Here is a 27,500-nt window from a genome sequence, read left to right on the forward strand (position 1 = left end):
AAAAATAAATAGTAGTGTATGGAAGGTTTGAGAGTGAGAGGGTGTGGTGGGACAAGGCGAAGGGTCTATGAGGGAGGGTTGCGTGGAATGGGAGGGTCAGGTTGAACAAGAAGAAGGTGGGGGAGTTTGCGATGGAAGAAGGGTTGGTTTGGAGGGTATGTGATGGGTGGATTGAGTAAGAAGTAGGAGGAAGAAGAAACAAGAGGAGGAGGAAGAGAAGGAAGAAGAAGGGGAGGAGGAGAGGAAGAGGAGAAGGAGGCCGAGTAAGAGGAGGAGAATGTGCTATACTTTTATCCTCCATCATAGAATTGAACCTCTCAGTTTCAGAGGGTAGATATCTGCCAAGGAACCCTTTGTTGATGTCTTGGGGTGTGTAGGGATGAAGTGGGGTGTGTGTGGGTGTGGGAAGGAAAGAGGTGGGGTGTATGTGAGATAATTGGTGTGTGTGTGTGTGTGTGTGTGTGTGTGTGTGTGTGTAGTTCTAAGAATTCTACCCACAAGTTAATTTACAACCAGGTATTTAATCGCCAGGTAAACAGGTACATATTAATTAAGGTGTTCAGCATGGGATTGATTAAGAGATTTTACCTGTTAATTTTATCGAGTGGAAAGGTAAATAGCCCACGGGAAGATGGACTGAGATGGAAAGAAGGGCTGTAGATAAGATGAAAGTCGTGAAAGATAGGATGGAATGAGGGAATATACGTAGGTGGAAAGGTATGAGATGAAGGACTGGAACTAAGATGAAGTGGGAGAATGTAAGTTGGAAAGTGGATTGCCGGGGGATATATGAGGGAGGCTGCTGTGGAGTGGTGGATCATATCTGTAGTTGAGATGGAGTAAAATGATGCTGGAAGGTGGGTTGGTGTGGAATTATATCTTCGAGTTAACTGAGGTGGAAGGATGTACATAATTATAGAGGTGGATTGGAATGAGGGGACACACACACACACACACACACACACACACACACAACGATAAACAGGAAGGACACACACAGAATGATAATCGGGAAGGAAAGTGACAGAAACCATAGCCATCATTATTTTAGACTCCGGGCGTACGATAGTTTGGGCAGTTCCCGGCAGCGTTCTTTTGTTTACATCTGGGAACCACGCTGCCAGACGCAAGAGTCGAGGATTCTGGAGACAAGCTTAGGTTATATTGTCTTCATTTTTATTTGATGTTGAAGGTTATTTAGAGGATATTGTAGTGAATTTATAGCCAAAAATATATATCTCTCTCTGGGGATTCTAAAAATGAGTTATATACTTTTTCTGGAGCTTGGTAATATGATAGTTTATAATGGAAATAGTGCCTGATAGTTTTGTAATGGTAATAGTGGATTTTAATAGTGTCTGAAGGGGGTATTCTAAGTGGCATTTGCACAGCTCGTAACACTTCCTCAGCAGCGATTCATTCTGGTCATATGCCTTAAAATGTTGTTGTATGTTAGTGATGTAGCCTTTATCAGTATTAAAGCAATATCAATAACATACAATACACACATACACACAATGCATACATACATACAATACATACATACATACATACATACAGTGCATACATACCTACATACTGTACAATAGGCTACGTATATACATAGACACATACATACAATATATACAATCTTCAAGTGCAGTACACGGAATAAATCAGTAAGGATAAGGACTTACGGAACTTACAACGCGATTTATAATACGAACATAAAAATCATCAGTTAGAATGAGACCTGATAGAGAATTCGAAATCATTTTTATTATTTTTCATCTCAATATTGCCTTTTATATATTTTTTTACCGTCAGATTTTGTTAATATTTAGGGAGACTGGGACTGAAGGGGTAAAAATTGCTATAGCGAGTGTTGCTAGGTTGTTGGGTTAATTTGACTAGTAACCAAGGAGACTTATTCCTGCCTCATAACTAGGAAAAGCTGGTACTGAAGGGGTTTTAAAAATATGCTATAGTACTGTTAATTTAAGTTGGCAGAGATATATAACCTCTGCCCAGTTAATAGATGTTGCTAGACTGGTGGGTTAATTTGACTAGTAACCAAGGAGACTCATTCCTACCTCAACAACGGAGACCTGGGAGTGAAGGGGTTTTAAAAATCCATTGTGCATTTAAAATAAGTTGACAAAGATATTAACCTCCTCCTTTTTCTTCCTCCTCCTCCTCCTCCTCCTCCTCTTCCTCCTCCTCCTCCACTTTCTTTCTTTCTTTATTTTTTATTTTCTTTTTCCCCATTTGGCCTCTTTCCCAGGGCTGGTCTCCCTAACGGAACAATCTCTCTCTCTCTCTCTCTCTCTCTCTCTCTCTCTCTCTCTCTCACACACACACACACACACACACACACACACACACACACACACACACACACACACACACACACACACACACACACACACACGAGTTTCCCCGGACTATAGGCTGTCACGGTACGGATGGATTACAAACTCTCTCCAGCCAAGATTAAAGAGAGAGAGAGAGAGAGAGAGAGAGAGAGAGAGAGACATTCCTCTAGCTCTCTATCTGTGCCCAGTCAAGATTAAAGAGAGAGAGCAAAAGATTCCTTGGAGGCTCTATCTGTGTCCGCACGCATTCTTCACGCACGCACGCAAAATCCCACGCAACCTTCTCGCGCATTGCACGCAGTCACGCAAATCTTCTGACCCAGAGAACTTGGTATTCATTTTTTTGCGTTTCATCTCCATTTTGGCTACTCATTTGTGTGACAGAGAGAGAGAGAGAGAGAGAGAGAGAGAGGTGAAGAAGGAAGAGGAAAAGTTTGGAAGAAAAGGCGTTTCAGAGACAGAACATAAAAGAAACTATATATACAAGTGTCATCTCTTTAATAATAATAATAATAATAATAATAATAGTAGTATTAGTAATAGTAATATTGATTGTAGCAGCAGTTGTAGTACCTGTAGAAGTAGTAATAGTAGTACGGTAATAGTAGTAGTTGTAATAATAATAATAATAATAATAATAATCTATCTATCTAATAATAATAATAATAATAATAATAATAATAATCTACAGCAAGAATAAAACAATAACCATCCTCGTACTGAAAGGGCACCAAAAACTTTCTCCAAATCTTCCCAAATATGCGATATCCCCACGCGTGTTGGTACGGTCAGTGGGCGTGGGTGCAGAAAGGGTGACGGGGGTGGGAGGAGTGTAGGGATGGCTGGGTCTTTTGCTGTGAAGGTGGACTACATGGCCTCTCAATCGTGCCTATGAGAGATCCAACATTTACCTTTATAAAAAATGTGAAAATTGTGGATGTATATTTTTTTCTTTGGTTCATTACACCCGCGCGGGCGAAGCACGAACGATTATGTTTTGCTCGGCGTGTGTGTGTGCGTGTGTGTGTGTGTGTAAAAAATTATCAGTTCCGCTTATAATTGTTGTAATGTATTAGAAGTATTTTAAAACCGTAATTCATCATCATCATCGTCGTCGTCATCACCATCATCATCATCATCATAATAATACCATCAGTAGTTGAAAAAGTGTGCAACAATTATTTTCTGAAGGCCATATAGAAATGAAAGAAAAGACAGAACAATACCTGTGAAAAAAAAAAATAATAATAATAAAGAAAATTGTGAGAATGATGAGAGAAACAGAAATTGAATCTGTCTGTTCTATTTGGGTATTGTTTGACGCTGCTTCTCGTGAGGGGGGTGGGTCCTGGGTGAAGAATTTCCAGGGGTTTGTGTTCCTACTCAATCAACAACCCTCATCATCGTCATTATCATCATCTTCATCTCTAACTTTTTCGTCCTGGTCCTCCTCCTCCTCCTTCTCCTATACCTCTCCTCTCCACTTTATACCTCCATTTCACTCTTGGTCTACCCCTCCTGCCACCCTACTGCCCTCTACCTCATTCTACTGCTGCCTCCTCTTCTAGTCAGTCTCTCAAGCAGGTATAATCCACTACCTTGAAAGAAATAGAGAAAATCTTGTAAGAAATTGTGGTGTACTTCCAGCCTTGGATTAGTTCCGTTTCACTGACTCTCACCCCGATCTTTGTGGTGGAGGAGGGGAGAAAGTGGGGGTGGAGGGGGAGAGAGGGGAGAGGAAGGTGAGAGTGTGGAGTGTGGGAGGGAAGAGGGAAGAGGAAGGTGAGTGTGTGGAGTGAGGGGATGGAGAGGGTAGGGGTTGGGGAGAGAGTGGGGGTGGAGGGGGAGAAGAGGGGAGAGGAAGGTGAGGGTGTGGGGTGAGGGGGAGGGGATGGAGAGGGGGAGGATGAAGGGGAGAAGAGGTAGAAAAGTTAGGGTGTGGGGGTAGAAGAGGGTGTGAAGAAGGTGAAGGTGTGGGAGTGAGGGCGGGGTGAGGATGTGGCTGGGGGGGATGGGGATGGGTGGGGGTGAGGGTGATATTGATATGTAGAGGGGGGAAGGGGTATGGGTGAGGGGGGTAGGTGGGGATTGGGTGGAGATGAGGGTGAGTGAGGGTGTGGGGAGATGAGGGAAGAGTGGTATGGGGGTGGGTAGGGGATGGGTGGTGTGGTGTGGTGGGGAGGGTGTGGTTATATAATGGTGGGGTGATGATAATAATAATGATAATGATGAATACAGTGAAGACGATGATAATAATAATAGTAATAATAATAATAATAGTAGTAGTAGTAGTAGTTTCAGGATAGAGAGTAGGGATAGGGGTCCACCTGAGAACTCCTTAAGAATTCACACTTCTTATTCTCCTTCTTGACCTAAGGGTTAAGGACAGTCACGCGTCTTAGACCTTCTTGCCTTATCCTTTGACTTCCACTCCTTTGAACTCCATCTTTGAATTCTTTGATCTTGATTTCTTTGTACTCCGTCCTTGTTTGAATTCTTTGTTCTTGATTTCTTTGTACGCACACACACACGCACGCACACACACACACACACACACACACACACACACACACACACACACACACACACACACACACACACACACGGGTCTTATTACTGTCTCACAAAATATTAGAATCTCTCTCTCTCTCTCTCTCTCTCTCTCGTCGAGGGATTCCCAGATTGAGACTTAATCTTAAGGAAAATCTTGAGGGAGTACCAAGATGCCGTACGGGAGGGGGGGACATGATCAGCCTTGGGTTCTTCTGTGGGGGGTTGGGGACTGGAAGGGGTAGGGGAAAGGGAGAGGAAGGGTGGGGGAGATGGGAAGGGAGGAGGTGGAGAGAGAGAGCGAAAGGAAAGATGGGAGAGGATGGGTGGAGAGGATTAGAAAGAGAGAGAGAGAGAGAGAGAGAGAGAGATGTGAGTGGGGGAGACACAGGAAAGTGATGAGGGGGGAAAGAAGGGAGCGAGAGGGGGGAGAGGGGAAATGGAAAAGAGGAGAGAGAACAGGATATATATATATGTAAAAAGAAAAAGGAAGGGAGAGAGAGAGAGAGAGAAGGGGAAGCAGAAGGAAAATCTTGAAAGCAAAAAAACGTCTTGAAGGTTACACAAGAAGGGACCTAATCACAACACAAACTAACCTTGGGGGAGGGGAATGGAGGGGAGGGGGGAAGAATGAGAGAGGGAAGGGGAAAGGGGAGAGAGAGGGAAGAAATGAGAAGATGAAGGAGGGAGGCATGGGAGGTTGGAAGGAGTGGGAAGAAGGAGAGAGAGGGAAGGAGTGGCAAAAGAGAGAAAAGAGGAGAGAGTGGGGTGAGGAGGAGGAGAGAGAGAGGAAGGGGGAAAAGAGAGGGGAAGGGTGAAGGATGAAGCGTGAGAGGTGAGAGGGGGGTGTCTGAGCTGGTTTGGGAGAGTGGGGAGGGTTGGACTGGATGGTGGGTGGGGAAGACTAGATCCTGGGGTTAGTGGGTAGGTGGAACAGGTTAGACAGGTGTGGATAGGTGGGTGTGGAGGTGCAATGGGAGGGTGGGGGTGGATAGATGGTGGGGAAGAGAAGAAGGCCGTGAAAGGGAGGGTTAGTGGAGAAGGTGGGGTTGCAGATGAGTGGATGATGTGGATGAGTGTTGTTGGGTGGAGGAGATTAGGTGGATGGATAGACCGTAGAGGCGGTGGAGAGACGGAGAAGACAATGGAAGAGGTATGCGTTTAAGTGGATGATGTGGATGAATGAATTGATAAAGTGAAGTGAGTGTGAATGGGTGAGTGTGTGGAAAAAGCAGAGAGAGAGAGAGAGAGAGGTGGAGTGGGGTGGAAAGCACAATGGAGGGAGTGTGGAGTGGGTAATGTGGATGGATGTGAAGGATTATTTTATCAGAACAATAAAATTACCCAATACAATAACAAAGAAATGATGGCACTTCGGTATGGTGGGGTGAGATTGCGAAACGTACACACACACACACACACACACACACACACACACACACACACACCGATAGATTGAGATAGACAGGCAGATAGACCTTTTTCTGAAGATCGTAGTGAAAAAGATTGTAGGCGTCGATATTCTGTCTATCTATCAATCTGTCATTATCTACTTGTCTGTCTGTGTATTTATCTATCTGTCTACCTGTCTCTCTCGTCATCCGTATCTCTCTCTCTCTCTCTCTCTCTCTCTCTCTAACCTTGAATCCCGGGATGACACTGGTCTAGGCGTCCTTGCAACATACGTGGCAACATGTGCAACAATTGGTCACTTATTTGCAATTGAATAAAAAAATAGAAATAAATAATAAATGTTCTTCAGTCGTTCCCACACCCACCTTTCTCTCGAACGATTGTGTGAGAGAGAGAAAGAGAGAGAGGGGGGGGGAGAGAGAGAGAGATAGGTGTATGTGAGAGACAGACAGACAGAGAGAACGTAGGTATTGAAGGTGCTAAAATTATTGTAATGATAGTAGTAGTGTTAGCAGTAATAGTAACAGTAGTAGTAATAATAATAATAATAATAATAATAATAATAATAATAATAAAAACAACAACGATAATAATAGAACAATATACCTTCTCCACCTCTCCACTAACCATTCTGACAAGCACATTTTAAACGTATAATTTAATCTCAAAAGAAAAAGAAAAAGAAAGAAAGAAAAAAATATCCTTACCTTGTTCCCACGCTCACCTGCATCGCGGAGTTTGATAATTTAATATCGGTATTTTCATTATATCTATTAGTCTGTCTATCTATATCTATCTTTATCTGTCTATCGATCTATCTATATTTATCTATCGATATGTGTCTCTATATCCGTCTGTCTCTTCATGTGGTTATCTGTCTACCTGTTTGTTTATCTGTGTCTGTCCGTGTGTGTGTCTGTCTTCCTGTCCATACCGTATATACGAGAGAGAGAGAGACAGACAGACAGACAGACAGACAAAGAGACACACTCACACACTGAGAGAGAGAGAGAGAGAGAGAGAGAGACAAAAACCTTACTTCCCTCTCTCTCACGACTGACCTGGTTCGTGTCTAATTGGTCGTTACAGTTAAGGTTTGTAGGTAGGTAGGTAAGTAGACAGGTAGGTAGGTAGGTAAGTAGACAGGTAGGTAGGTGGGTATGTATGTAAGTAGATAGGTGGGTGGGTAGGTAGGTAGATGGGTATGTAAGTAGGTAGGTGGGTGGGTAGGTAGATGGGTATGTAAGTCGGTAGGTAGGTAGACAGGATGGTAGGTAGATGCGTGGGTAGGGAGGTAGATAAGTGAGTAGGTGTAGATAGGCACGTAGATGAGTGGGTGGGTAGGTGGAGGGGCAGGTGGGTGGGTGGGTGGAAGGGTAGGTGGATGGGCAGGTGGGTGGGTAGGTAGGTGAGTGGGTGGGTGCGTAGGTAGGTAGGTAGGTAAGTAGAGTCAGAAGTAGGTAAATACACTTTTTGTTAGGTAAGAACGACTACACAGTGCATATCAGTGTAAGTGTATAAGTAGATAGACAGATAGATAGAAAGAGAGAGAGAGGCAGAGAAGGGGGAAACAGAGGTGGGTAGGTTAGTCACTTCCTACCCTGAGGGACGCCTGTCCGGTGCACACCGGCTCTCTCTCTCTCTCTCTCTCTCTCTCTCTTTCTCTCTGTACCTGTCTGTCAAACTTGAATCCTAATGTACTATATCCGAATGGGGGATTTTAACCCTTAGACCACTTTTTGTGAATTTAATGATATGGTTACCACCCAGCGTGGTAAATAGTTTCTTGGAGTAGAAGAAAGAGTTGTTGTCAATGGTAGCACTACATTGAATGGGTGGATGGTGAACCCCCACCCTCCAACTCTCTACCTCTGCACCCACTCTTCCCTCCTTCCATTCCCCCCCCCCACTCCTCTCTCTCTCTCTCTCTCTCTCTCTCTCTCTCTCTCTCTATTGTTCTCCATTTCTTCGTCTTTATTTTTCACTTTTCTCTCTCTCTCTCCCTTTCTCTCTTTCTTTACTCGGAGCCCCTCAAGCGAGGTAAGGCATTGACCGCTAAGCTGATTCTCTCTCTCTCTCTCTCTCTCTCTCTCTCTCTCTCTTTCTCTCTCTCTCTCTCTCTCTCTCTCTCTCTCAGATGAAAACGGATGTTGAACTAACGATTAGGTTTACACACACACACACACACACAGTCACGTACAATCGGAAGTACACACACAAAGTTGCACACAGACACATTTAGGCTACACAGATTAAGCTACACTACCACACACACACACACACACACACACACACACACACACACACGGAAGGAGAGAAATCATAAATATGTCGATAAACAGTTCTTGTTGAGAGAGAGAGAGAGAGAGAATGAAAGATAACTCACATATCCAAGCAATCTGTCAAACAATTTCTCTCTCTCTCTCTCTCTCTCATATATCTTTGTCAATCCCTACATTATCATCATCATCATCCCTCTGTCTATCTCTACATCTCTCACTTTCTCACTCTCTCTCTTTAAAGTGGGGCGTGAGGAAGCAAGTACCGGTAGCGGAGATGCTGTTTCACGCACGCACACACACACACACACACACACACACACACATACATACATACATACATACATACACAATATCTCACTGTCCGTCTGTGTCTGTCTGTATATATTTAGACAACCTGGTCATTCTCTCTCTCTCTCTCTCTCTCTCTCTCTCTCTCTCTCTCTCAGTTTTTCCCACATTACGGAACTTGTCTGCCAGTTGGGTCGGTGGGGAGGGAGGTAGTGGTTTGAAGAGGCAGGGGGTAAACGGTACCATCTCTCTCTCTCTCTCTCTCTCTACATACATATTTGTCTATCTATCTATATACATCTATCACTTTCTCTCCCTTTATCAATCTAATTATCAAATATATCTATCTGTCTGACCGTTTCTTTCAGCATTTATCTATATCTATCTATTTGTCCTCAACTTCCAGTCTATCTCTTTCAGTCTGTCAGTCTATCTACCTGTGTACCTCTCTATATATGTCTACCAGTGTATCTATCTATCTATCTATCTGTCTATCTAACTTCACTTTCTTGACCCCAATCTTTTCACTCAAGAAACAATAACTGAGAGAATGAACAAAGGGAGAGAGAAATAAGAGAGGAATTAAGAAAGAGAGAAGAAAAGATGAAAGGAAGCGAGACAATAGGAAATATGATCTGAGAGAGAGAGAGAGAGAGTGGAGAATGAGAAAGAGAGAGAAATTAAAGAAAATGTAAAAGTGAGAGGCAGTAAGATAGATAGATGGAAAGATAGATAAATAGATAGAAAATAGGTTGACAGATAAGGAGAGCCCAAGAAGTAAAGGAAATCACTTGAAAAGATAGAAATGGTTAATGGAAAGAGTTAGATTGATATAGATAGATAGATTGATTGATTGGGAGAGAGAGAGAGAGAGAGATGCAGACATACAAACATACACGAATAGAGAGACAGAATGGGTGGTGAGAGTGAGTGGTGAAGGACAGAGTGATGAGAATGATGAGAGTGAATGGTTAGGAGTAATACTATTAAACAGACAGACAGACAGATTGAATGAGTGGTGATGAGAGTTGAGAGTGGTGATACATACAGACAGACAGACAGAATGGGTGAGTGGTGATGAGAGGTGAGTGGTGGTGATGACAGCCATACCGTACACACATACATAGTCATACCTAAATACGGTTCATATACATATTGATACACACATACATATACATACATAGCTACAAATACACACACATGCAGACATATACATACCTACGACACATACATACGGTTCATATAGATACATACATACATACAGGTATACATACATAGAAGTACACATAGATATATTCATACACATACATACATATATAGATAAAGCAGAGGCACGTAGGCAGAAAGATGATTGAAAGTGATGAGAGTGAATGATGAAGAATGGATGATGAAAGATGAGTGGTGAGTGAATGATGAAGAATGGATGATGAAAGATGAGTGGTGAGAATGAGTGATGTGTTGAACTGCTTATGTGTACAGGAATATAAGATTTGCTGGAGTGATTTAAGTATTGTTATGTAAGGGCAGTTAAAGGTAATGAACTGGAGTAGGGTGTCATTAGCAGGTGTAATTGCTTTGCGTGTGTGTGTGTGTGTGTGTGTGTGTGTGTGTGTGTGTGTGAGAGAGAGAGAGAGAGAAACTGAAGAGAGACCTGATATGTTGATAATTATAAGGATGTGTTACTACTACTACTACAGCTACTACTACTACTACTATTACTACTACTACTACTACTACTACCACCACCACCACCACCACCACCACCACTACTATTACTACTACTACTACTACTACTACTACCACTACTATAATTTATCACCGTACCTATCATCGTTATCACCGCTACCTCTATCACCATCATCATATCCTCGTCATCATCACAATTATCATCATCATCATCACCACCCCTCTCACTACGGTTAACATCACCATAATTATCACCACCAACACTACCACCACAACTACCACAGTCATTCTCCCACAACCACAGTCTTCCCTACCACAACTACCGGCATCAACATGAGAGAGAGAGAGAGAGAGAAGAAAATCAAGCCTCCCAATAGTTCATAGCACCTGAGAGAGAGAGAGAGAGAGAGAGAGAGAGAGAGAGAGAGAGAGAGAGAGAGAGAGGAAAAACACTTCAAACCCCATCTGTTCATAGTAGGGTCGAGCCAAGTCAATTTCGCCCTAAAGAAGAGAGGAAACAAGGGTGAAAATAAGACTAAAATTAAATGCCATTTGGTTTGTTGTGTGACAGTGAAACCGTGAGTTGGGGGGGGGGTGATTGTCAAGGTGAAGTAGATGTGAGTGGTAGTAGTAGTAGAGGTAGTAGTAGTAGTAGAAGTAGTAGTAGTAGTAGTAGTATTTAAGTAACCTCTACACCATACATACTTATTTAACTTCTGTACTGAGATTCATTCACTCATCTAACTACTCTTACTTATAATTCTCTCTCTCTCTCTCTCTCTCTCTCTCTCTCTCTCTCTCTCACGCACACACACACACACACACACACACACACACACACACACACACACACACACACATCACGACTACAACATTTTCTATACATCCCCAGTCATACATACAGCTTCCAATTAATACAATACATTTCCTTTAATTTCATCTCACACACTGTTTTTCCATCTTCACTCTTCCCTAATAGACCACTAGCTTGTATCTATTAAATTCACTCATGGGTCGTAAGATCTTTTGAGGCACTACTTGTCCTTGTAACACCAGATACATATATGGCATAAATAACATGCATTCTCATATTTATTTTGATCTATAAATTACCATGCAGTCTTCTAACATTATTATTATTTTTATTCATTTATTATTATTATTATTATTATTATTATTATTTTGAGTTGATAAGATGACCACGAACATCATCTCCCAGTCTTCCACACAGGCTTTCTCCACTGCCTTCCACCCAGCAAATAATCCACATCCCACACACCACCTCCACCCCACCGGAAGCTACCCTCTCCACCTTTCCCCAAATTTTCCGATACCTGTCCAAACCACTTCAGTCTGAGAACATAAAATATTTCTTATTCTTGCGTTCTCCAGACGACTTTATTCAGCTTAGGAAGAGAAGCCACGTAGTGAAGGGGTTAAGGAAGGTTTTATATATAAGAATTTAACTCGAAAAATGTCTAAAAATGAAAAAATAATTAGGAAATAGGAAGAACACACACACACACACACACACACACACACACACACACACACACACACACACACACACGCGTCAGCTGGATTAAGAGATTAGCCTTCACTGTCAGTTTCATCCGTCCACCTGTAATCTCACTGTCTTCAGGTGATCATCCAAGAAATAATGAAAAAAGATACTGTACTTTTCTCTATCTATCAATCTATTTATCTGTGTATCTATCTGTCCATCTGGCCTTTGGTTCCTTCTTCCTTGCATTAAAATAATCTATCAGTCTGACTATCTGTCTATCCATCTACCTATCTATCTGTCTATTTATTTATGCTAATTACACACACAGGTAAACAGATGCATTCAGTAATATTTATCTCAGCCATACTTCTCATCATCTTTCCTGTCTCTCCTCTTCATCTTTCAGTATCTTTCCCCTGTCTTCTTTTTCTCTCCCTTTTTCTATTTCCTCTTTTGGTAGCTTCACTCTCTCTCTCTCTCTCTCTCTCTCTCATTTTCTTATCTCCTTCTTCCCATTTCTTATTTTCCTTCTTTTTTTTAATTATTTTGTCTTTCTATCTTAGCGTTCTCTCTCCCCATCCTCTTCTTCCTCATTTTCATTACCTCGTCTGTCTTTCTTTCATCCCACATTTCCTCTTGTCTCTTCCCCCAGATTTCTTCACATTTCCACTCCCCCCACGCAGCAACCCCATCGTCATCTCACCATCATCATCGTCATCATTACCATCACTATCATCATCATCATATCTCTTCCCCACCACCACCACCACACCATCATCATTATCATCATCATCATCATCATCATCATCTCTCATCATCATCATCATCACCATCATCATCATCATCATGTCTTCCCCACCACCACCATCATCATTATCATCATCATCATCATATCTCTTCCCCACCACCACCATCATCATCATCATCATCATCTCTCATCCCCACCACCACCACCGTCATCATCATCATCACCATCATCATTACCATCACCATCATCATTATCATTACCATCACTATCATTATTATCATCATCATCATCATCATCATCATCATCTCTTCCCCACCACCACCACCACACCATCATCATTATCATCATCATCATATCTCTTCCCCACCACCACCACCACCATCATCATCATCATCATCATCATCATCATCTCTCATCCCCACCACCACCACCGTCATCATCATCATCATCATCTCTCATTCCCACCACCATCACCATCATCATCATCATCATCACTTTCATTCCTCATTTCTTATCTTCTCCCCATATTTCCCATCATTCCCCACTACATCTCCCCATCAGCTTACCTCCCCACTTTCATCCTTCATTTTTAACCTCCCTTCCCCATCCATCTCCCCCATCCTCTCTCCCCCACTTTCATTTCCTCATTTCCAGTGTCTCCTCCCCATATTTCCCCCCCATCCCCCCCTCTTTTCTCTCCATCCCCCCACGCCCCTCTCAGCTATGCACATCCCCCTGTCTTCCCCACAAATGGTCAAAGTTTCCTTGAGGCCTTGAAAGTTTGGGTTAAGTCTAGGTAGGTGGGTTTGTGGGCAGAGGAAATGTGTCTTGGGAGAGAGAGAGAGAGAGGGAGGGAGGAAGGGAGGGAGGGAGGGAGGAAGGGAGAGAGGGAGGGAGGGAGAGAGAGAGAGAGGCCTTGGAATTCTTTCTGTGTGATCTAGACTTGATATTAATTAAAAGATTTGCTCTCAATGTATGGAAGTGAGAGAGTAGTAGTAGTAGTAGTAGCAGTATTTTGTGTTTGGGTGTAAGATTTTGTGTGTGTGTGTGTGTGTGTGTGTGTGTGTGTGTGTGTGTGTGTGTGCAAATTAAAACACCTTCACTTACCTTTCTTTTCAATTGCCGGAACCATTGTGGTGGTAGTTGTGGTAGCGATGGTTGTAGTTGTCCCGATGGTGGTAGGTGTGGTAGCGATGGTGGTAGTTGTAACGGTGGTTGTAGGTGGAGTAGCGATGGTGGTAGTTGTAACGGTGGTTGTAGGTGGAGTAGCGATGGTGGTAGTTGTGGTAGCGATGGTGGTAGTTGCGGTAGCGATGGTGGTAGGTGTGGTTGCGATGGTGGTAGCAGTTAAGTGATGAATGTAGTTGTAGTAACGATGGTGGTAGTTGTGGTAGCGATGGTAATAGTTGTCCGGATGGTAGTAGGTGTGATAGCGATAGTGGTGGCAGTCAAGTGATGGTGGTAGTTGTGGTAGCGATGGTGGTTGCAGGGGTTACGAACGGTTGTGGTAGAAAGTATTACCTCAGATATTGGTAGTTGCGGTAATGTTGGTTACAGATACTAGAATGGTTGTAGTTGTGGTAGTTGAAAGAAAATTATAATAATGATAATAATAATAATAATAATAGACTTCACAGTAAAATAATGAAATGGGTAAAGATTAGTAGAGAAGAAAGTGTGATTATAGATTATTATATTTACATAAGGATAGATTAGGTATATGAGGGAGGGTGGTGTGTTGGGGAAGGAGTTGTTAATGAGTAGGGACAGAAGGGCCTTGAGGTTCTATGAAGGCTACCCCTCACGAGATGCGAAGTCAGGCTCTTGATAAATTGATACACAGACCAGTAGATAAAAACTGATATATTTAACCTTACAGAATTATAATGTATATAGATAAGACTGATAGATAGATAGAGGAATTTTTATATGATTCTGTTAATGATCTTAATTCGACAGATATCATTACAGAAAAATAGATACAAATAGCTTAAGAGATAGATATAATAGAGAAGATATTGGGTGAAATAAAGAAAGCACTTGCAGATGACGATGGCACTACTAGATAGACAGATAGATAGATAGACAGATAGATAAATGGATAGATAGATAGATAGACAGTACTTGATATATTAACAGTTTTGGTAAATGATGATAGTGGTGAGAGTGAATGGATGGGTTAGGTGATGGTGGTGATGATGATGATGAATTTGGTGTTGGGAAGGAGGGTGAGACTGGGAGAGAGAAAGCTTTATTTGAGAACAGTGTCAGGGTGAAAATTCTCTCTCTCTCTCTCTCTCTCTCTCTCTCTCTCTCAAGTCTTCTCCTCCTCTTATTTTTTTTCTTTTTCTTCTTCTACTTGTACTTTCTTCCTCTCCTCTGTGTTTCTTCTTTATTCCTCTTACCACCACTCTTCTTCTTCCTCTCTTCTTCCTCTTCTTCTTCTTCCTCTTCTTCGTTACTACCACTATCCCTTTTAATTCTTCCTTTTACTACCACCACTCCTCTCAACTCTTCTTACCTTCCCTTTCCTCTGCCTCCTCTTTTTCCTCTCTACTCTTGTTCCTCTCTATTTCACGCCCTCTCTCATCCCAAACTGGATTTTACAGAGAGAGGTGAAGAGACGTGAGCCTGTTTCATATCCAAGTGACATGTTTTAAGATTTACAATTCTCTCTCATGCATTTACAATCCACTTTTACAACACATTCACTTATTTACAACCTCACAATATTTACACAAAGGTAACTCTCTCTCTCTCTACTCTCTGTTTTCACATAAGTAACTCTCCCTGCTCTTTTCACATAAGTAACTCTCTTTCTCTACTGTCTATTTTCACATAAGTAACTCTCTCTCTACTCTCTATTTCCACTTGGGTAACTCTCTTTCACTTGGGTAACTCTCTTTCAAGGCCAAGGTAGTGTAAGGTAATTTTCTCAACACATCCACCTTGAATTCCACTCAAGAATCACTTAAGAGGCGAGGTGTGAATTACTCGGGTCAATATTTAAGATTATAGACTAGTATAACCTTAAAATGACCGATTAGTTTGATGATTCCGTTTTTTTTGCTGATCTCGTTTTCTTTGCTGATCCCGTTTTCTTAGCTGCTGATCCCGTTTTCTTAGCTGCTGATCCCGTTTTCTTTGCTGAACCCGTTTTCTTCGCTGATCTCGTTTTCTTTGCAGGTCCCGTTTTCTTTTTTCTCGTTTTCTATATCTCAGTGTTCATATTCTCGTGTAAACATGTAAACATTGGACTGTATCACGTTTATATAGATTTACAAGCCTTTCTATTACTATATATATTTTTTCTGTATATACTTTCTCTTCTGTGCCATCTAACCATACATTTCCTTATATATTTCTCTGTTTTTTCTGTGCCACTTTACATACACGTTTTCTATAATATATATCTACATCATGTCTGTGTATATATATTTTAATTCTTTGTTTCTGTGCATATATTGTCTGAAAATAAATATATATACTTTTTCACGTCTCTTTCTATATTACAGGTGTCTGTGTTTACCTGGATTCAGCTTCTTTCATTATCACGTCTTTCTGTGCTCACTTTTATTCATTTTTCATGGTTCTGTTTCCACAGTAATATTCTTCACTGGTTCTTCACTTGTCCTTATGGCACAGAGGAGTGTCATTCATCATTCACGGGGTTATTTACATGTTCTGAAATGAAGACAAGTTAATGAGAAAAATAATAACAATAACAAAGACAGGAAAGTAAAAGTGATGACAGGTAGGAAAATATTAAGTACCATAGATACGTACACACACACACACACACACACACACACACACATACACACACACACACACACACACACACACACACACACACACAGTTGTTACACTAGGTTTTTCATAAATGGCCTTTTAAAACACGGAAATAAGATGCTTGAAATTTATAGCGTCCGTCAGTATAGTAATGTTCATTCAGTATACAGTCATGACCGCACTAATACATACATACATACATATATACACACATAGCCTACATACATATATACGTACATACATACAAATTTATAGGACACACAGTTGCATATTCATTAATACAGGTTGAAAGTGGTAAAACACACACACACACACACACACACACACACACTTTCCTTGCATTCAGTAAAAAAATAAATAACAATAACAGTAATATCCAGTAGTCAAAATAAATTAGTTATATAATTAGCAAGTCAGTTAGGTCGTAAATTAGAGTCATTAGGCATTATTTACACCCTTAGGGACGGGATAACTCTCTCTCTCTCTCTCTCTCTCTCTCTCTCTCTCTCTCTCTCTCGGGTCATTAAGCATTATTAACCCTCTTATGGACAGGATAACTCTCTCTCTCTCTCTCTCTCTCTCTCTCTCTCTCTCTCTCTCTCTCTCTCTCTCTCTCTCTCTCTCTCTCTCTCTCTCTCTCATATTAGACGGTTTTGTTCAGCCTCTCCTACCTGAGAGTTAGTAAAGTTAGAAACGAGAGGGTTAGGAAAAATGAGAGAGAGAGAGAGAGAGAGAGAGAGAGAGAGAGAAAGTGAGTGACATAAGAAATACCGTAAGGAAAATATGAAAAGTAGAACAGGATGGGTGAGAGAGGTAGTGTGTGTGTGTGTGTGTGTGTGTGTGTGTGTGTGTGTGTGTGTGTGTGTGAGAGAGAGAGAGAGAGAGAGAGAGAGAGAGAGAGTGAGTGACAAGAAATAAAAAAAAATATGAGAAGTAGAACAGGATAGGTGTGTGTGTGTATGTGTATGTGTGTGTGTGTGTGTGTGTGTGTGTGTGTGTGTGAGAGAGAGAGAGAGAGAGAGAATAGCCAGGTGCTCTGCTGCTCTGACTTCCGGCCATTGGACAGGTGGGGCTTGAGAAAAGGAAAGGGGAGAGGAGGACGTAGGGAGCGTGGATGGGCGATGGATAGACATAAGAGAGAGGGATGAAAATTAAACAAAGTAGGTGTCCGAGAGCGCATACCTCCTCTAGCACCAATAAAACTTAATCTAGTCAACTCCTTATCCCTTTTCTCACATACGTACCGAATATTATTGAAATCAAATAAGGACTTTTGAGATAATTTACGCAGAGAAACAAGCACAGGTGAATACACAGCCCCCGTCTAGCTTCGTAGGCGGAAGTAATTAAATAAGGAGGCAGGTAAAAGATAGATAGATTGATAGATAGATAGTAAAATGAAGAATAATGAAGAAGGGAAGGTGATGAACCAGAATGTGGAGCTAAATAAATATGGTTAAATTCTTCAGTTATAAAATGGAAATTATTCTCTAAGACACATGGTAGACAGTAAACAGTAAATAAACACCGGGCAGCAGAAGCACGTGGTACAGATTAAACAGACCCCATAAACGGAAGAGAGAGAGAGAGAGAGAGAGAAAAAAAAAAAGAGAGAGAGAGAGAGACACCGGATATTCTTTTGTTGATTTTACTTCTTAAATTACGTGTTACCAGGTGAGGTTTCTCTCTCTCTCTGTAACACCTGCTCCTTTCCTTTTCCTCTCCACCTCATTTCCTCTCTCTCTCTCTCTAGTCTCACTCACTCCTTCACTTTCTTCATTTTCTCCTGTCATTGTCTCTCACTCTTTTCCCGACACCGCCCTTCCTTCCTCCCCTGTTACACCCACCTTTCTCTCTCTCTCTCTCTCTCTCTCTCTCTCTCGTAATTCTTTGTTCAACATCTTGCTTAATCCTTCCTTTCTCCGTTTTCTTACCTTCACATTTTCCTGACCTCTCTCTCTCTCTCTCTCTCTCTCTCTCTCTCTCTCTCGTCTATCTATCTATCTATATCCGTCTGTCTATCTCTTAGTTCTGTACACTTTCTTTTTAAGTGGTGTGAGTGGCACGGTTTTCTCTGCTACCTGTTCTCACTGTCAGGTTTCATTGTCTGTCTATCTATCTATCTTTCTGTCTATCTATCTATCTGTATCCATCTATCTCTGTGTTATGTATACTTAAGTGTCCGTGAGAGGTAATGTTTTCGCTACCACCACTTATCACCTCTCTCTCTCTCTCTCTCTCTCTCTCTCTCTCTCATTACCCAAATGTTATATATATAGGCCATATATCCGATTGGATCCCAGAGTTGCTGGGCGAGGCACGGGGCTGGGTGGGCACTAAGCGTACCGCCCTCCGCCTATCGGCTCATAGTCGTGAAGCTCATAGGTCCCTCCCCGGGGGTTCCCTACTTTATCAGGATGTGAAAATTCCCAGTTCTGTGCTATATTAAGGACACTTGGCTCCAGTGGGATATATATTGTACATATAAACCGTATATAGCCTATCTATCAATGTATTTGTCTATCCATCTATCTGGATATGTATAAATATATACCGTATACACATTTATCAGCGTATCCGTGTCCTTCTCTCTCGTGTACACTGTTTTCACCGTCTCCACTTTTCACTGTCAAGTCTCCCTGTCTCACCACAAAGCTTGAGAAATGCTTAAGCTTTCCCACACCTCACTTAATTGCAGGTGTCTTAAGTACCTGAGTTTCTTTTCTGTCTAAAGTACCCACAAGAATATTAATCGTATTATTCCTGCCCTAACACCCCATCCTTAGCGATTTATTTTTTTGTATTTTTTCTGTTACTTGAGTTTGTTTTCTGTCGTCAAAAGTACACACAGGAATATTAATCGTCTTGTCTCTGACCTAACACCCCTTCCTTAGCGATTTATTTATTCATTTGTTTTGCATTGAGTTTCCTTACTGCTCTCTTAAATACACACAAGAATATTAATCATCTTATTTCTTCCCGTATCCTCGTCCCTTAACACCCCTTCCTTAGCGATTTATTTTTGGATATTCCCCAACACCTCTTCTCTAGCGATTTATTTTTTGTATTTTTTTCGTACTTGCGTTTCTTTTCTGTCTTAAATACACACAAGAATATTAATCGTCTTATCTCGGTTCTCGTCAGGTAAGGAGGCTCCCTAGCATCGTTTCCATAGCGATTTATTTTTTTGCAGGTCTTTTAATTGTCTCATGTTTTTTGTCGTCAGGTACTTACAAGAATGTAAATTGTCTTGTTATTAACTCTCTCTCTCTCTGTCTCTCTCTCTCTCTCTCTCTCTCTCTCTCTCTCTCTCTCTCTCTCTCTCTCTCTCTCTCTCTCAAATCATTTCACTTTTAAATTAACTCACTACCAGACCAGGCATAAGAAACAGAATTTTTCATAAGTACTCAGTGTTTTTCCTTATCTTTCCTACTTTCCATATATAAATTACAAAATAATAATAATAATAATAATAATAATAAAATAAAAAACTCACATCGTTCTTTTACATCAGTTAAATATAAACCGAACGAAATAATCTGGGTTTTCACAATAATTCGCTTTTTCCTTCGTCACTCGTTCATTGCAACCATTATTGATAGGTAGCAATTGCACACATATGTATAATTATTGCAATGTTAATTCTTCACTGTCTTACTGTTACTCATATTTTGCAACATCGTAACCAATACATCTCCATGGCAAGGTCTTTTAAGTATACTGAGGAATTAGAAGTATAATAATAATAATAATAATAATAATAATCATCATCATCATCATCATCATAACAGTGGTAGTAATGGTAGTGGTGGTGGTATTATTATTATCAGTAGTAGTAAAGATAATAAAAATAATAATAATAATGATAGTAATAATAATAATAATTTCAGGTATTATTATTATTCAGTTCCACTTGTCTGTCACATTTTAGAAGCACAAATCTTAAATAACACATTCATTGTCACATCTCTCTTAAAAATCACCAGACATTGCAATACACAAGCGCTACAAGTTGCACACAATCACTCAGACTCGCAAAAATCATCACACAGGCCGAATTTTAGAAGCGGTAGACGTAAACATAGCGGTCAATGTAGTTCCGAGATGTACCGATAGAGGGAGGGTGAGGAGAGGGCGCGCACAACCTCCCCCTTCGACGGTCTGCGGGTTACTGACTGGGCGGAGAGATTTCGATGCGGTAGTAGCGAGTGAGCCGACCAGCTGCTCAGTGGAAGGGGAGGATGGTCGAGAGAGAGAGGGGGGGAGGGGGAGAGGCTGTGAAGGTGGTGTGGTAGAGGGAGGGAGAGAGGAAATACCTAAGAGAGAGAGAGAGAGAGAATTCTACTTGAGAAAGGAAGAAGGAAGTGGAGATGGAGGGAGGTAGAGAAGGGGGAGTAGGAAAGAAAGGACGTGGTGGGGCGGAAGGAGGAGGAATGATGGGAGGAAACGGAGGGAAAGGGGGAGGGAGGGAGGGAAAGGAAGAGGGAGGGAGGGAGGGAGGGAGGGAAAGGAAGAGGGAGGGAGGGAGGGAGGAAAGAGGGAGAAATTGGTGGGGGAGGTTACCAGAAGTTTAGATGAAAGGAAGTGGGTGGAGAGAGAGAGAGAGAGAGAGAGAGAGAGAGAGAGAGAGAAGGGTCGGGGGAAGGCCATTAAAAGGAGTGAGTGTGTGTGTGTGTGTGTGTGAGAGAGAGAGAGAGAGAGAGAGAGGGGGGGGGGAAGGAGACATTAAAAGAGGGACTACTTGTGTTTGTATGTATCAGTGAGAGAGAGAGAGAGAGAGAGAGAGAGAGAGAATAATGGTGATGATGATGATGACAACGACGATGATGATGATGATGATGAATAACTTATGCCTCTCAGTGACTCAAACCCGTATTCACTGACTCATGGCGACTCATTTGACTCACAGAAGGCAGTGGTTGAGAAGGAGGTGACTCAGAGGGAAGGACATGACTCTGGGATGACTAGACAGACTGAATACAAAGGAGTACAAAGGAAAGTGAGAGACTGACAAGGAGAGTGTATGTGAGTGAGAGGGAGGGGGAGGCCGAGGATGAGATGGAGGGATGGAGTGGAGAGGTATATGAGAGAGGGGTGTGTGTGAGCTGGCAGGAGGGCAGTGAAATGGCGGGGGACAGGGCGACATGGAGGCGATTTGTTTGTGGCCACCCCTTACGGGATTAAGGCGTCTGGCAATAGATAGATGGACAAAGGAAAGCAAACAGCAAAAGTCCTGTTGGTCCTTTCGTGGCTGTTTAGTATAGGGAAGGTTATTGCTATCAGATCTGTTTCTTGAGCTACTCCTGTCTGTTTGTTCCTGTTCGTTTCTTTTTCCTGGCTTGCATTTCAATTTTTTTGATCTCTGTAATTTAAGCCCATCCTTCTTCTCTGTACCTCTCACATTCTTGCTTTTTGCCTGTGTGTGTGTGTGTGTGTGTGTGTGTGTGTGTGTGTGTGTGTGTGAGAGAGAGAGAGAGAGAGAGAGAGAGAGAGAGAGATTCATTACCTCCACCAACAAAGCTGAAGGTTATGTGTTTACCCTTGTGTCTGTGTGTTTGTATTTGTGCAAGCTGTCTTGAAAAGTTGCTGTCAGATTTCACTAAAATTTTGTGGATTGATGGATAGTAGGTCAAGGAAGAGTTAGTTACATTTTGAGTTAGATCCGAATCCGTATGGACGAATAAATCAAACATTGGCGTGGTTGGAGGTATGCTTTCCCATGAGATTGTGAAATAGGGCAGGCTGGGACCGTAGAATTAATTGCCTTTGTGAGACCGTAAAAGTAGTCATGTGGTGAAAGTTTGAGGGGAATCCGGATCAGGGTAGAGGCATGAATCACATATTTTATTGGTGTTGGGGGAGGTATGCGTTCTCTGAGTGCATGCTAGCTTCCTTTGAAGTCGTCGCCTGAGTGAGAGATTGGTTGAAGTCCACTGAAGTATTAGTTCATGTCATATATATCTAATGCAGTTTTTTATTATTATTATTTAGGCTTCAGAATCATCATCATCATCACCATTGTTGTTGTTATTATTATTATATTTATTATTATTTTTTATTGTTGTTTTTTTTGTTCTTATATTCCTTTTTTGTCATGTAATCCTTCTCTTTCCCCATCAGGATCGTAGGGTCCATGGGCTAGGCTACTCAGTCCTGAAAAATAAGGTATGAAAATTAAAACGAGTATTATAGATGACACCTTACCTATTATAGATTTGACACAAGTTATAGATGACACAATGCCTGTTATAGATTTGACACAGAAATTATAGATGACACAATGCCTGTTATAGATTTGACACAGAAGTTACAGATGACACAATGCCTGTTATAAATTTGACACAGAAATTATAGATGACACAATGCCTGTTATAGATTTGACACAGAAGTTATAGATGACACGGTGCCTATTATAGATGTGACACAGAAATTATAGATGACACGCAATTATACATAAGACACATATATGACATCACGACACCTGCCACGTGTGCCCAGGTGTCTGACAGGTGTGTGGAGGTGTTAATTAGCAGGACAGGTGGCTTTTACAGGTACAAGGGCCCACATCAACTCCAGTCCTCGTCCAGGTAAGGTCAGGGAAGAATAATCTCTGGCTCTGTCTGTTTGTCTATCGATCTGTCTCTGTACATATCTACCTGTCTATCTATTGATGTGTATCTGTCTGTCTATATATCTGTCTGTCTTTCTCTCTGTCTATCTACCTCTCAGTCTGTCTGTTTGTCATTCAGTCTCTCTACTTATCTATCTGTCTGTCCGTCTCTCTATCTGTCTATCTCTGTCTGTCTGTCTGTCTATCTGTCTATCTGTCTACCTGTCTATCTACCTGTCTTTTTGCTCTATTAATACTCTTTTCACTTTAACTTCACCTAAAATTTCCATCTCCCTGTACGGAATATGATGCTAGTCACGAAGAAGTGCTGTAGAAAGGATGACTCTACACTGAATGCTGGGTTATAGTGAGAGGTTAGCAGTAGGTTAAGGTGCTAGTCACGAAGAAGTGTGGATTGTACTGTAGAGCCGTAGTATTGTCTTTTTATTTTTTTTTTTTTTTTTTTGAGCTATGTGAAATTAACTAAAAAAAAAAAGAAAATCAGGGCCAGGTAAAGGTGACTCTCTCTCTCTCTCTCTCTCTCTCTCTCTCCTCCTGCTCCTCCTCCTCATCATCATCATTTTCTTATCTTCCTCTCTTTCTCCTCATCATTTTTCTCTTCCTCTCTTCCTCCTCCTCCTCCTCTCCTTTTTTCTCTTCCTCTCTTCCTCCTCCTCCTCTTCTTTTCATATTTCTCCTCCTCCTTCTCCTCCTCTTTTTCTCTTCTCCTTCCTCTTCGTTTCTTTTCCTCCTCCTCCTCCTCCTCCTCCACAGGCTTCATAGGTCATATTTGTATCACTCGCCTTGACAAATACTGAAGGGATTAAGCAAAAAAAGAAAAAGAAAGAAAGAAAAGAAAACTCATACATCACTTACAATCTCGAAAAATCACGCAAAAAATGAGATACCTGTTGAACGAAGGTGTGGAATTCTCACCTGGCGTTAATTAGACTAAGATACACCTGTGTCGAGAACAAGAACACAGAATTATATAGTGTAGTGACAGCAATAAATAAATAAATAAATATATATGATTAAGTTTTATCCTGAGGGGGTTAATAAGTATTCTGTTTGGGCTGTCACCTTATGTTGTCTGTCTGTCTAAGTTCACCAAGTTTGAAGGATCTAGGCAAAATAACCCATTGAAATATCGCAAATTTAAAATAAGTAATAATAATAATAATAATAATGATGGTAATAATAATAATAATAATAATAGTAATAATGATAATAATAATAATAATAATGATAATAATAATAATAATGATAATAATAATAATGATAGTAATAATAATAATAATAATAATAATAGTAATAATAATAATAATGATAATAATAATAGTAATAATAATAATGATGATAATAATAATAATAATAATAATAATAATAATATTGACAAGAATAATAAATAAGTTTTAATAAGTCACCAAACGACATAGCTGTAGACTCAAGGTGTGGAATTGTCAACACCTGTCCATTTATTATTCAAGGACACCTGTGCTGGAAAGGTGAGTTGCTAATTAACACAATCAGGTGTGGTAATGGCGCATGTAATTAGCTGAGGGACAGGTGATATTTGAGAGAGAGAGAGAGAGAGAGAGAGAGAGAGAGAGAGAGAGAGTGAGTTTAATGAAATCTGTATTCAGTTACCGATCCCTAGTTGTTACCTTAGTTACCTTTACTGTTACTCTTAGGTTACTCATTTTACCTGTCAGCTCATTAAGGGCGGATACACACCTGAGTGGAGTGACACTAGCTGCCCGGATCATGAATCGAACCCAGATACTACTAACAGGCCGGCAGCTTCACAGTCAGAGATGTTACCACTCAGCCACGCAGACTATAAAATCACGTGGAAATAACAGCAATAACAGAACAGGTCATTGCAGTGATGAGGAATGAGTCTGTCCTTATAATATCAATAACAGCAACACCATATTCTATCTATCTATCTATCTATTGCCAGACGCCTTGATCCCGTAAGGGGTGGCCACAAACAAATCGCCTCCATGTCACCCTGTCCCCCGCCATTTCATTGCCATGCTCCCAGCTTACTCCCCCCTCCCTCAAATACCTCTCCACTCCATCCCTCCATCTCAACCTTGGCCATCCCCTCCCTCTCCCCACCTCCACCTCACTCACATAAACTCTCCTAGTCAGTCTCTCACTGTCCATCCTCTCCACATGGCCAATCTTATTCCAGAATATTAAAAAAAATAAATATAGATAAAATCCATACAGTATTACCTCCATTTTCATTCATTAACCCGTATTATTCTTGTAGGTTAAAGTAGCTCCCTAACACCTCTTCCTAGGCGATTTATTTTGCTTTTTTTGAACGTTACACTCGTCTTTTGTGTTGTTTAAATCATACTAATATCGTCATACTCTGTGATTTGGAACTGTCTTCTGTCTGTATTTCCCACTGCCTATGACCTCCAGTCTTTTAAACGCTGTGTGTCCCGGCATCTCGAAATGAACGGATCTTGAAATTTCTCTCTCTCTCTCTCTCTTTATGAGGAAAGAACATGAGGGCTTGATTCCATTGCATAGAAGAAGGAAGGTACAAAAAGATATTAACCACCCATATCCAAAAATAAATCGCTAAGGAGAAGGTGTTAGGGAAATGAAGTGAAAGGAATATGTCACCTTCACAGCGAAGACGTGGACGGGCATCTGGCGGCGTCTGGCAACATGGCGTCTTCCTCCTTCACCCCCCTGGCCCTCCTCCTCTTCCTCGTTCTCCTTCTCCTCCCCCTGCTCACCGGCGCCCTCCCCAGGAATGAGGAGGAGGCGGGAGGAAGTGCGGAGGATCTGGAAGAGAGTGTGGATGGCGAAGATTTTGATGAGAGATATGGTGAGGAAGTGCTTGTGTTGTGCTTAGATAGATGGATAGATAGATAAGTAGGTTTGCAGGTAGATAGATGAAGAGACGGATAGATGAACAGACAGACAGACAGATAGATAGATGAACAGAAAGAGATAGATAGATAAATTAATAGAGAAGTAGGTATGCAGATAGATAGGAGGAAGACAGATAGATAGATGAAGACAGACAGATGGATAGATGAACAGACAGAGATAGATAGAAGAACAGAAAGAGATAGATAGATAAATTAATAGATAAGTAGGTATGCAGATAGATAGGTGGAAGACAGACAGATAGATAGATGAACAGACAGACAGAGATAGATAGATGAACAGAGAGATAGATAGATAGATAGATATTTGATTATTCCGACAAACAGGGAGATGAAAGACACAGCGAGAGAAACGAAATTCCTCGAATGTACAGTCTAACGCAAAACTTCGTACCCATCCCAAAAATGTACAGTCGAAGTCAAAAATTTCGTTCCACCCCCAGTCGGCTACAGCACAAACGCCATGAAAGACAGACAGATAGACAGACAAACAGATAGATAGATAGATGAACAGACAGACAGATAGATTGATTGATTGATGAACAGATAGATAGAGGAACAGGCAGACAGATAGATAGATAGATGAACAGACAGATAGATAGATAGATTAACAGACAGACAGGCAGACATAAATAAACAGCTAAACACACACAGACAAAACAGGCATAAAAACACACACAATACGAAATCCCCCAAATGTACAGTCTAACGCAAAACTTTCGTCCCCCCACAGTCGGGTACTGCACCAACGCCGTCGTCTATATGTGGCCAGGAAACTCACGTAAATTTTGGTCCTACGGATATGTGAATCTGAAGGAACCCTACCCTGCCAATTGCACCCTTAAATACGTCTTCAATATGCGTCTTAATCCCGTGAGTATGTTGGTGTTTGTCTGTCTGTCTCTGTCTCTGTCTGTCTATCTCTTTCTGTCTCTCTTTCTGTCTGTCTGTCTATCTCTTTCTGTCTGTCTGTCTATCTTTCTGTCTCTGTCTGTCTGTCTGTCTCTTTCTGTCTCTGTCTGTCTGTCTGTCTCTTTCTGTCTCTGTCTGTCTGTCTATCTCTGTCTGTCTGTCTGTCTGTCTATCTCTTTCTGTCTGTCTATCTATCTCTTTCTGTCTCTGTCTGTCTGTCTATCTCTTTGTCTGTCTGTCTGTCTCTTTCTGTCTCTGTCTGTCTGTCTGTCTCTTTCTGTCTCTGTCTGTCTATCTATCTCTTTCTGTCTCTGTCTGTCTGTCTATCTATCTCTTTCTGTCTCTGTCTGGCTGTCTATATCTCTTTCTGTCTCTGTCTGTCTGTCTATCTCTTTCTGTCTGTCTGTCTGTCTGTCTCTTTCTGTCTCTGTCTGTCT

The 27,500-nt window shown here is 41.3% G+C and overlaps 1 protein-coding gene across 1 annotated transcript in view; it reads left to right on the forward strand.

Annotated features, from left to right (window-relative positions):
* LOC145407524 (uncharacterized) overlaps positions 1–27,500 on the forward strand; it is a 46,633-nt gene that overhangs the window by 14,922 nt on the left and 4,211 nt on the right. Inside the window, exons 2-4 of the mRNA XM_080278448.1 lie at positions 23,037–23,207; positions 24,946–25,109; positions 26,885–27,024. Of these exons, the coding sequence (XP_080134574.1) occupies positions 23,037–23,207; positions 24,946–25,109; positions 26,885–27,024 (475 nt within the window). The remainder of the gene's footprint in view (positions 1–23,036; positions 23,208–24,945; positions 25,110–26,884; positions 27,025–27,500) is intronic.

Source organism: Coenobita brevimanus, chromosome 73 (genome assembly GCF_032717465.1).
Source record: "Coenobita brevimanus isolate Jiangsu-jjx chromosome 73, ASM3271746v2, whole genome shotgun sequence".
Classification (NCBI taxonomy): Eukaryota; Metazoa; Arthropoda; class Malacostraca; order Decapoda; family Coenobitidae; genus Coenobita; species Coenobita brevimanus.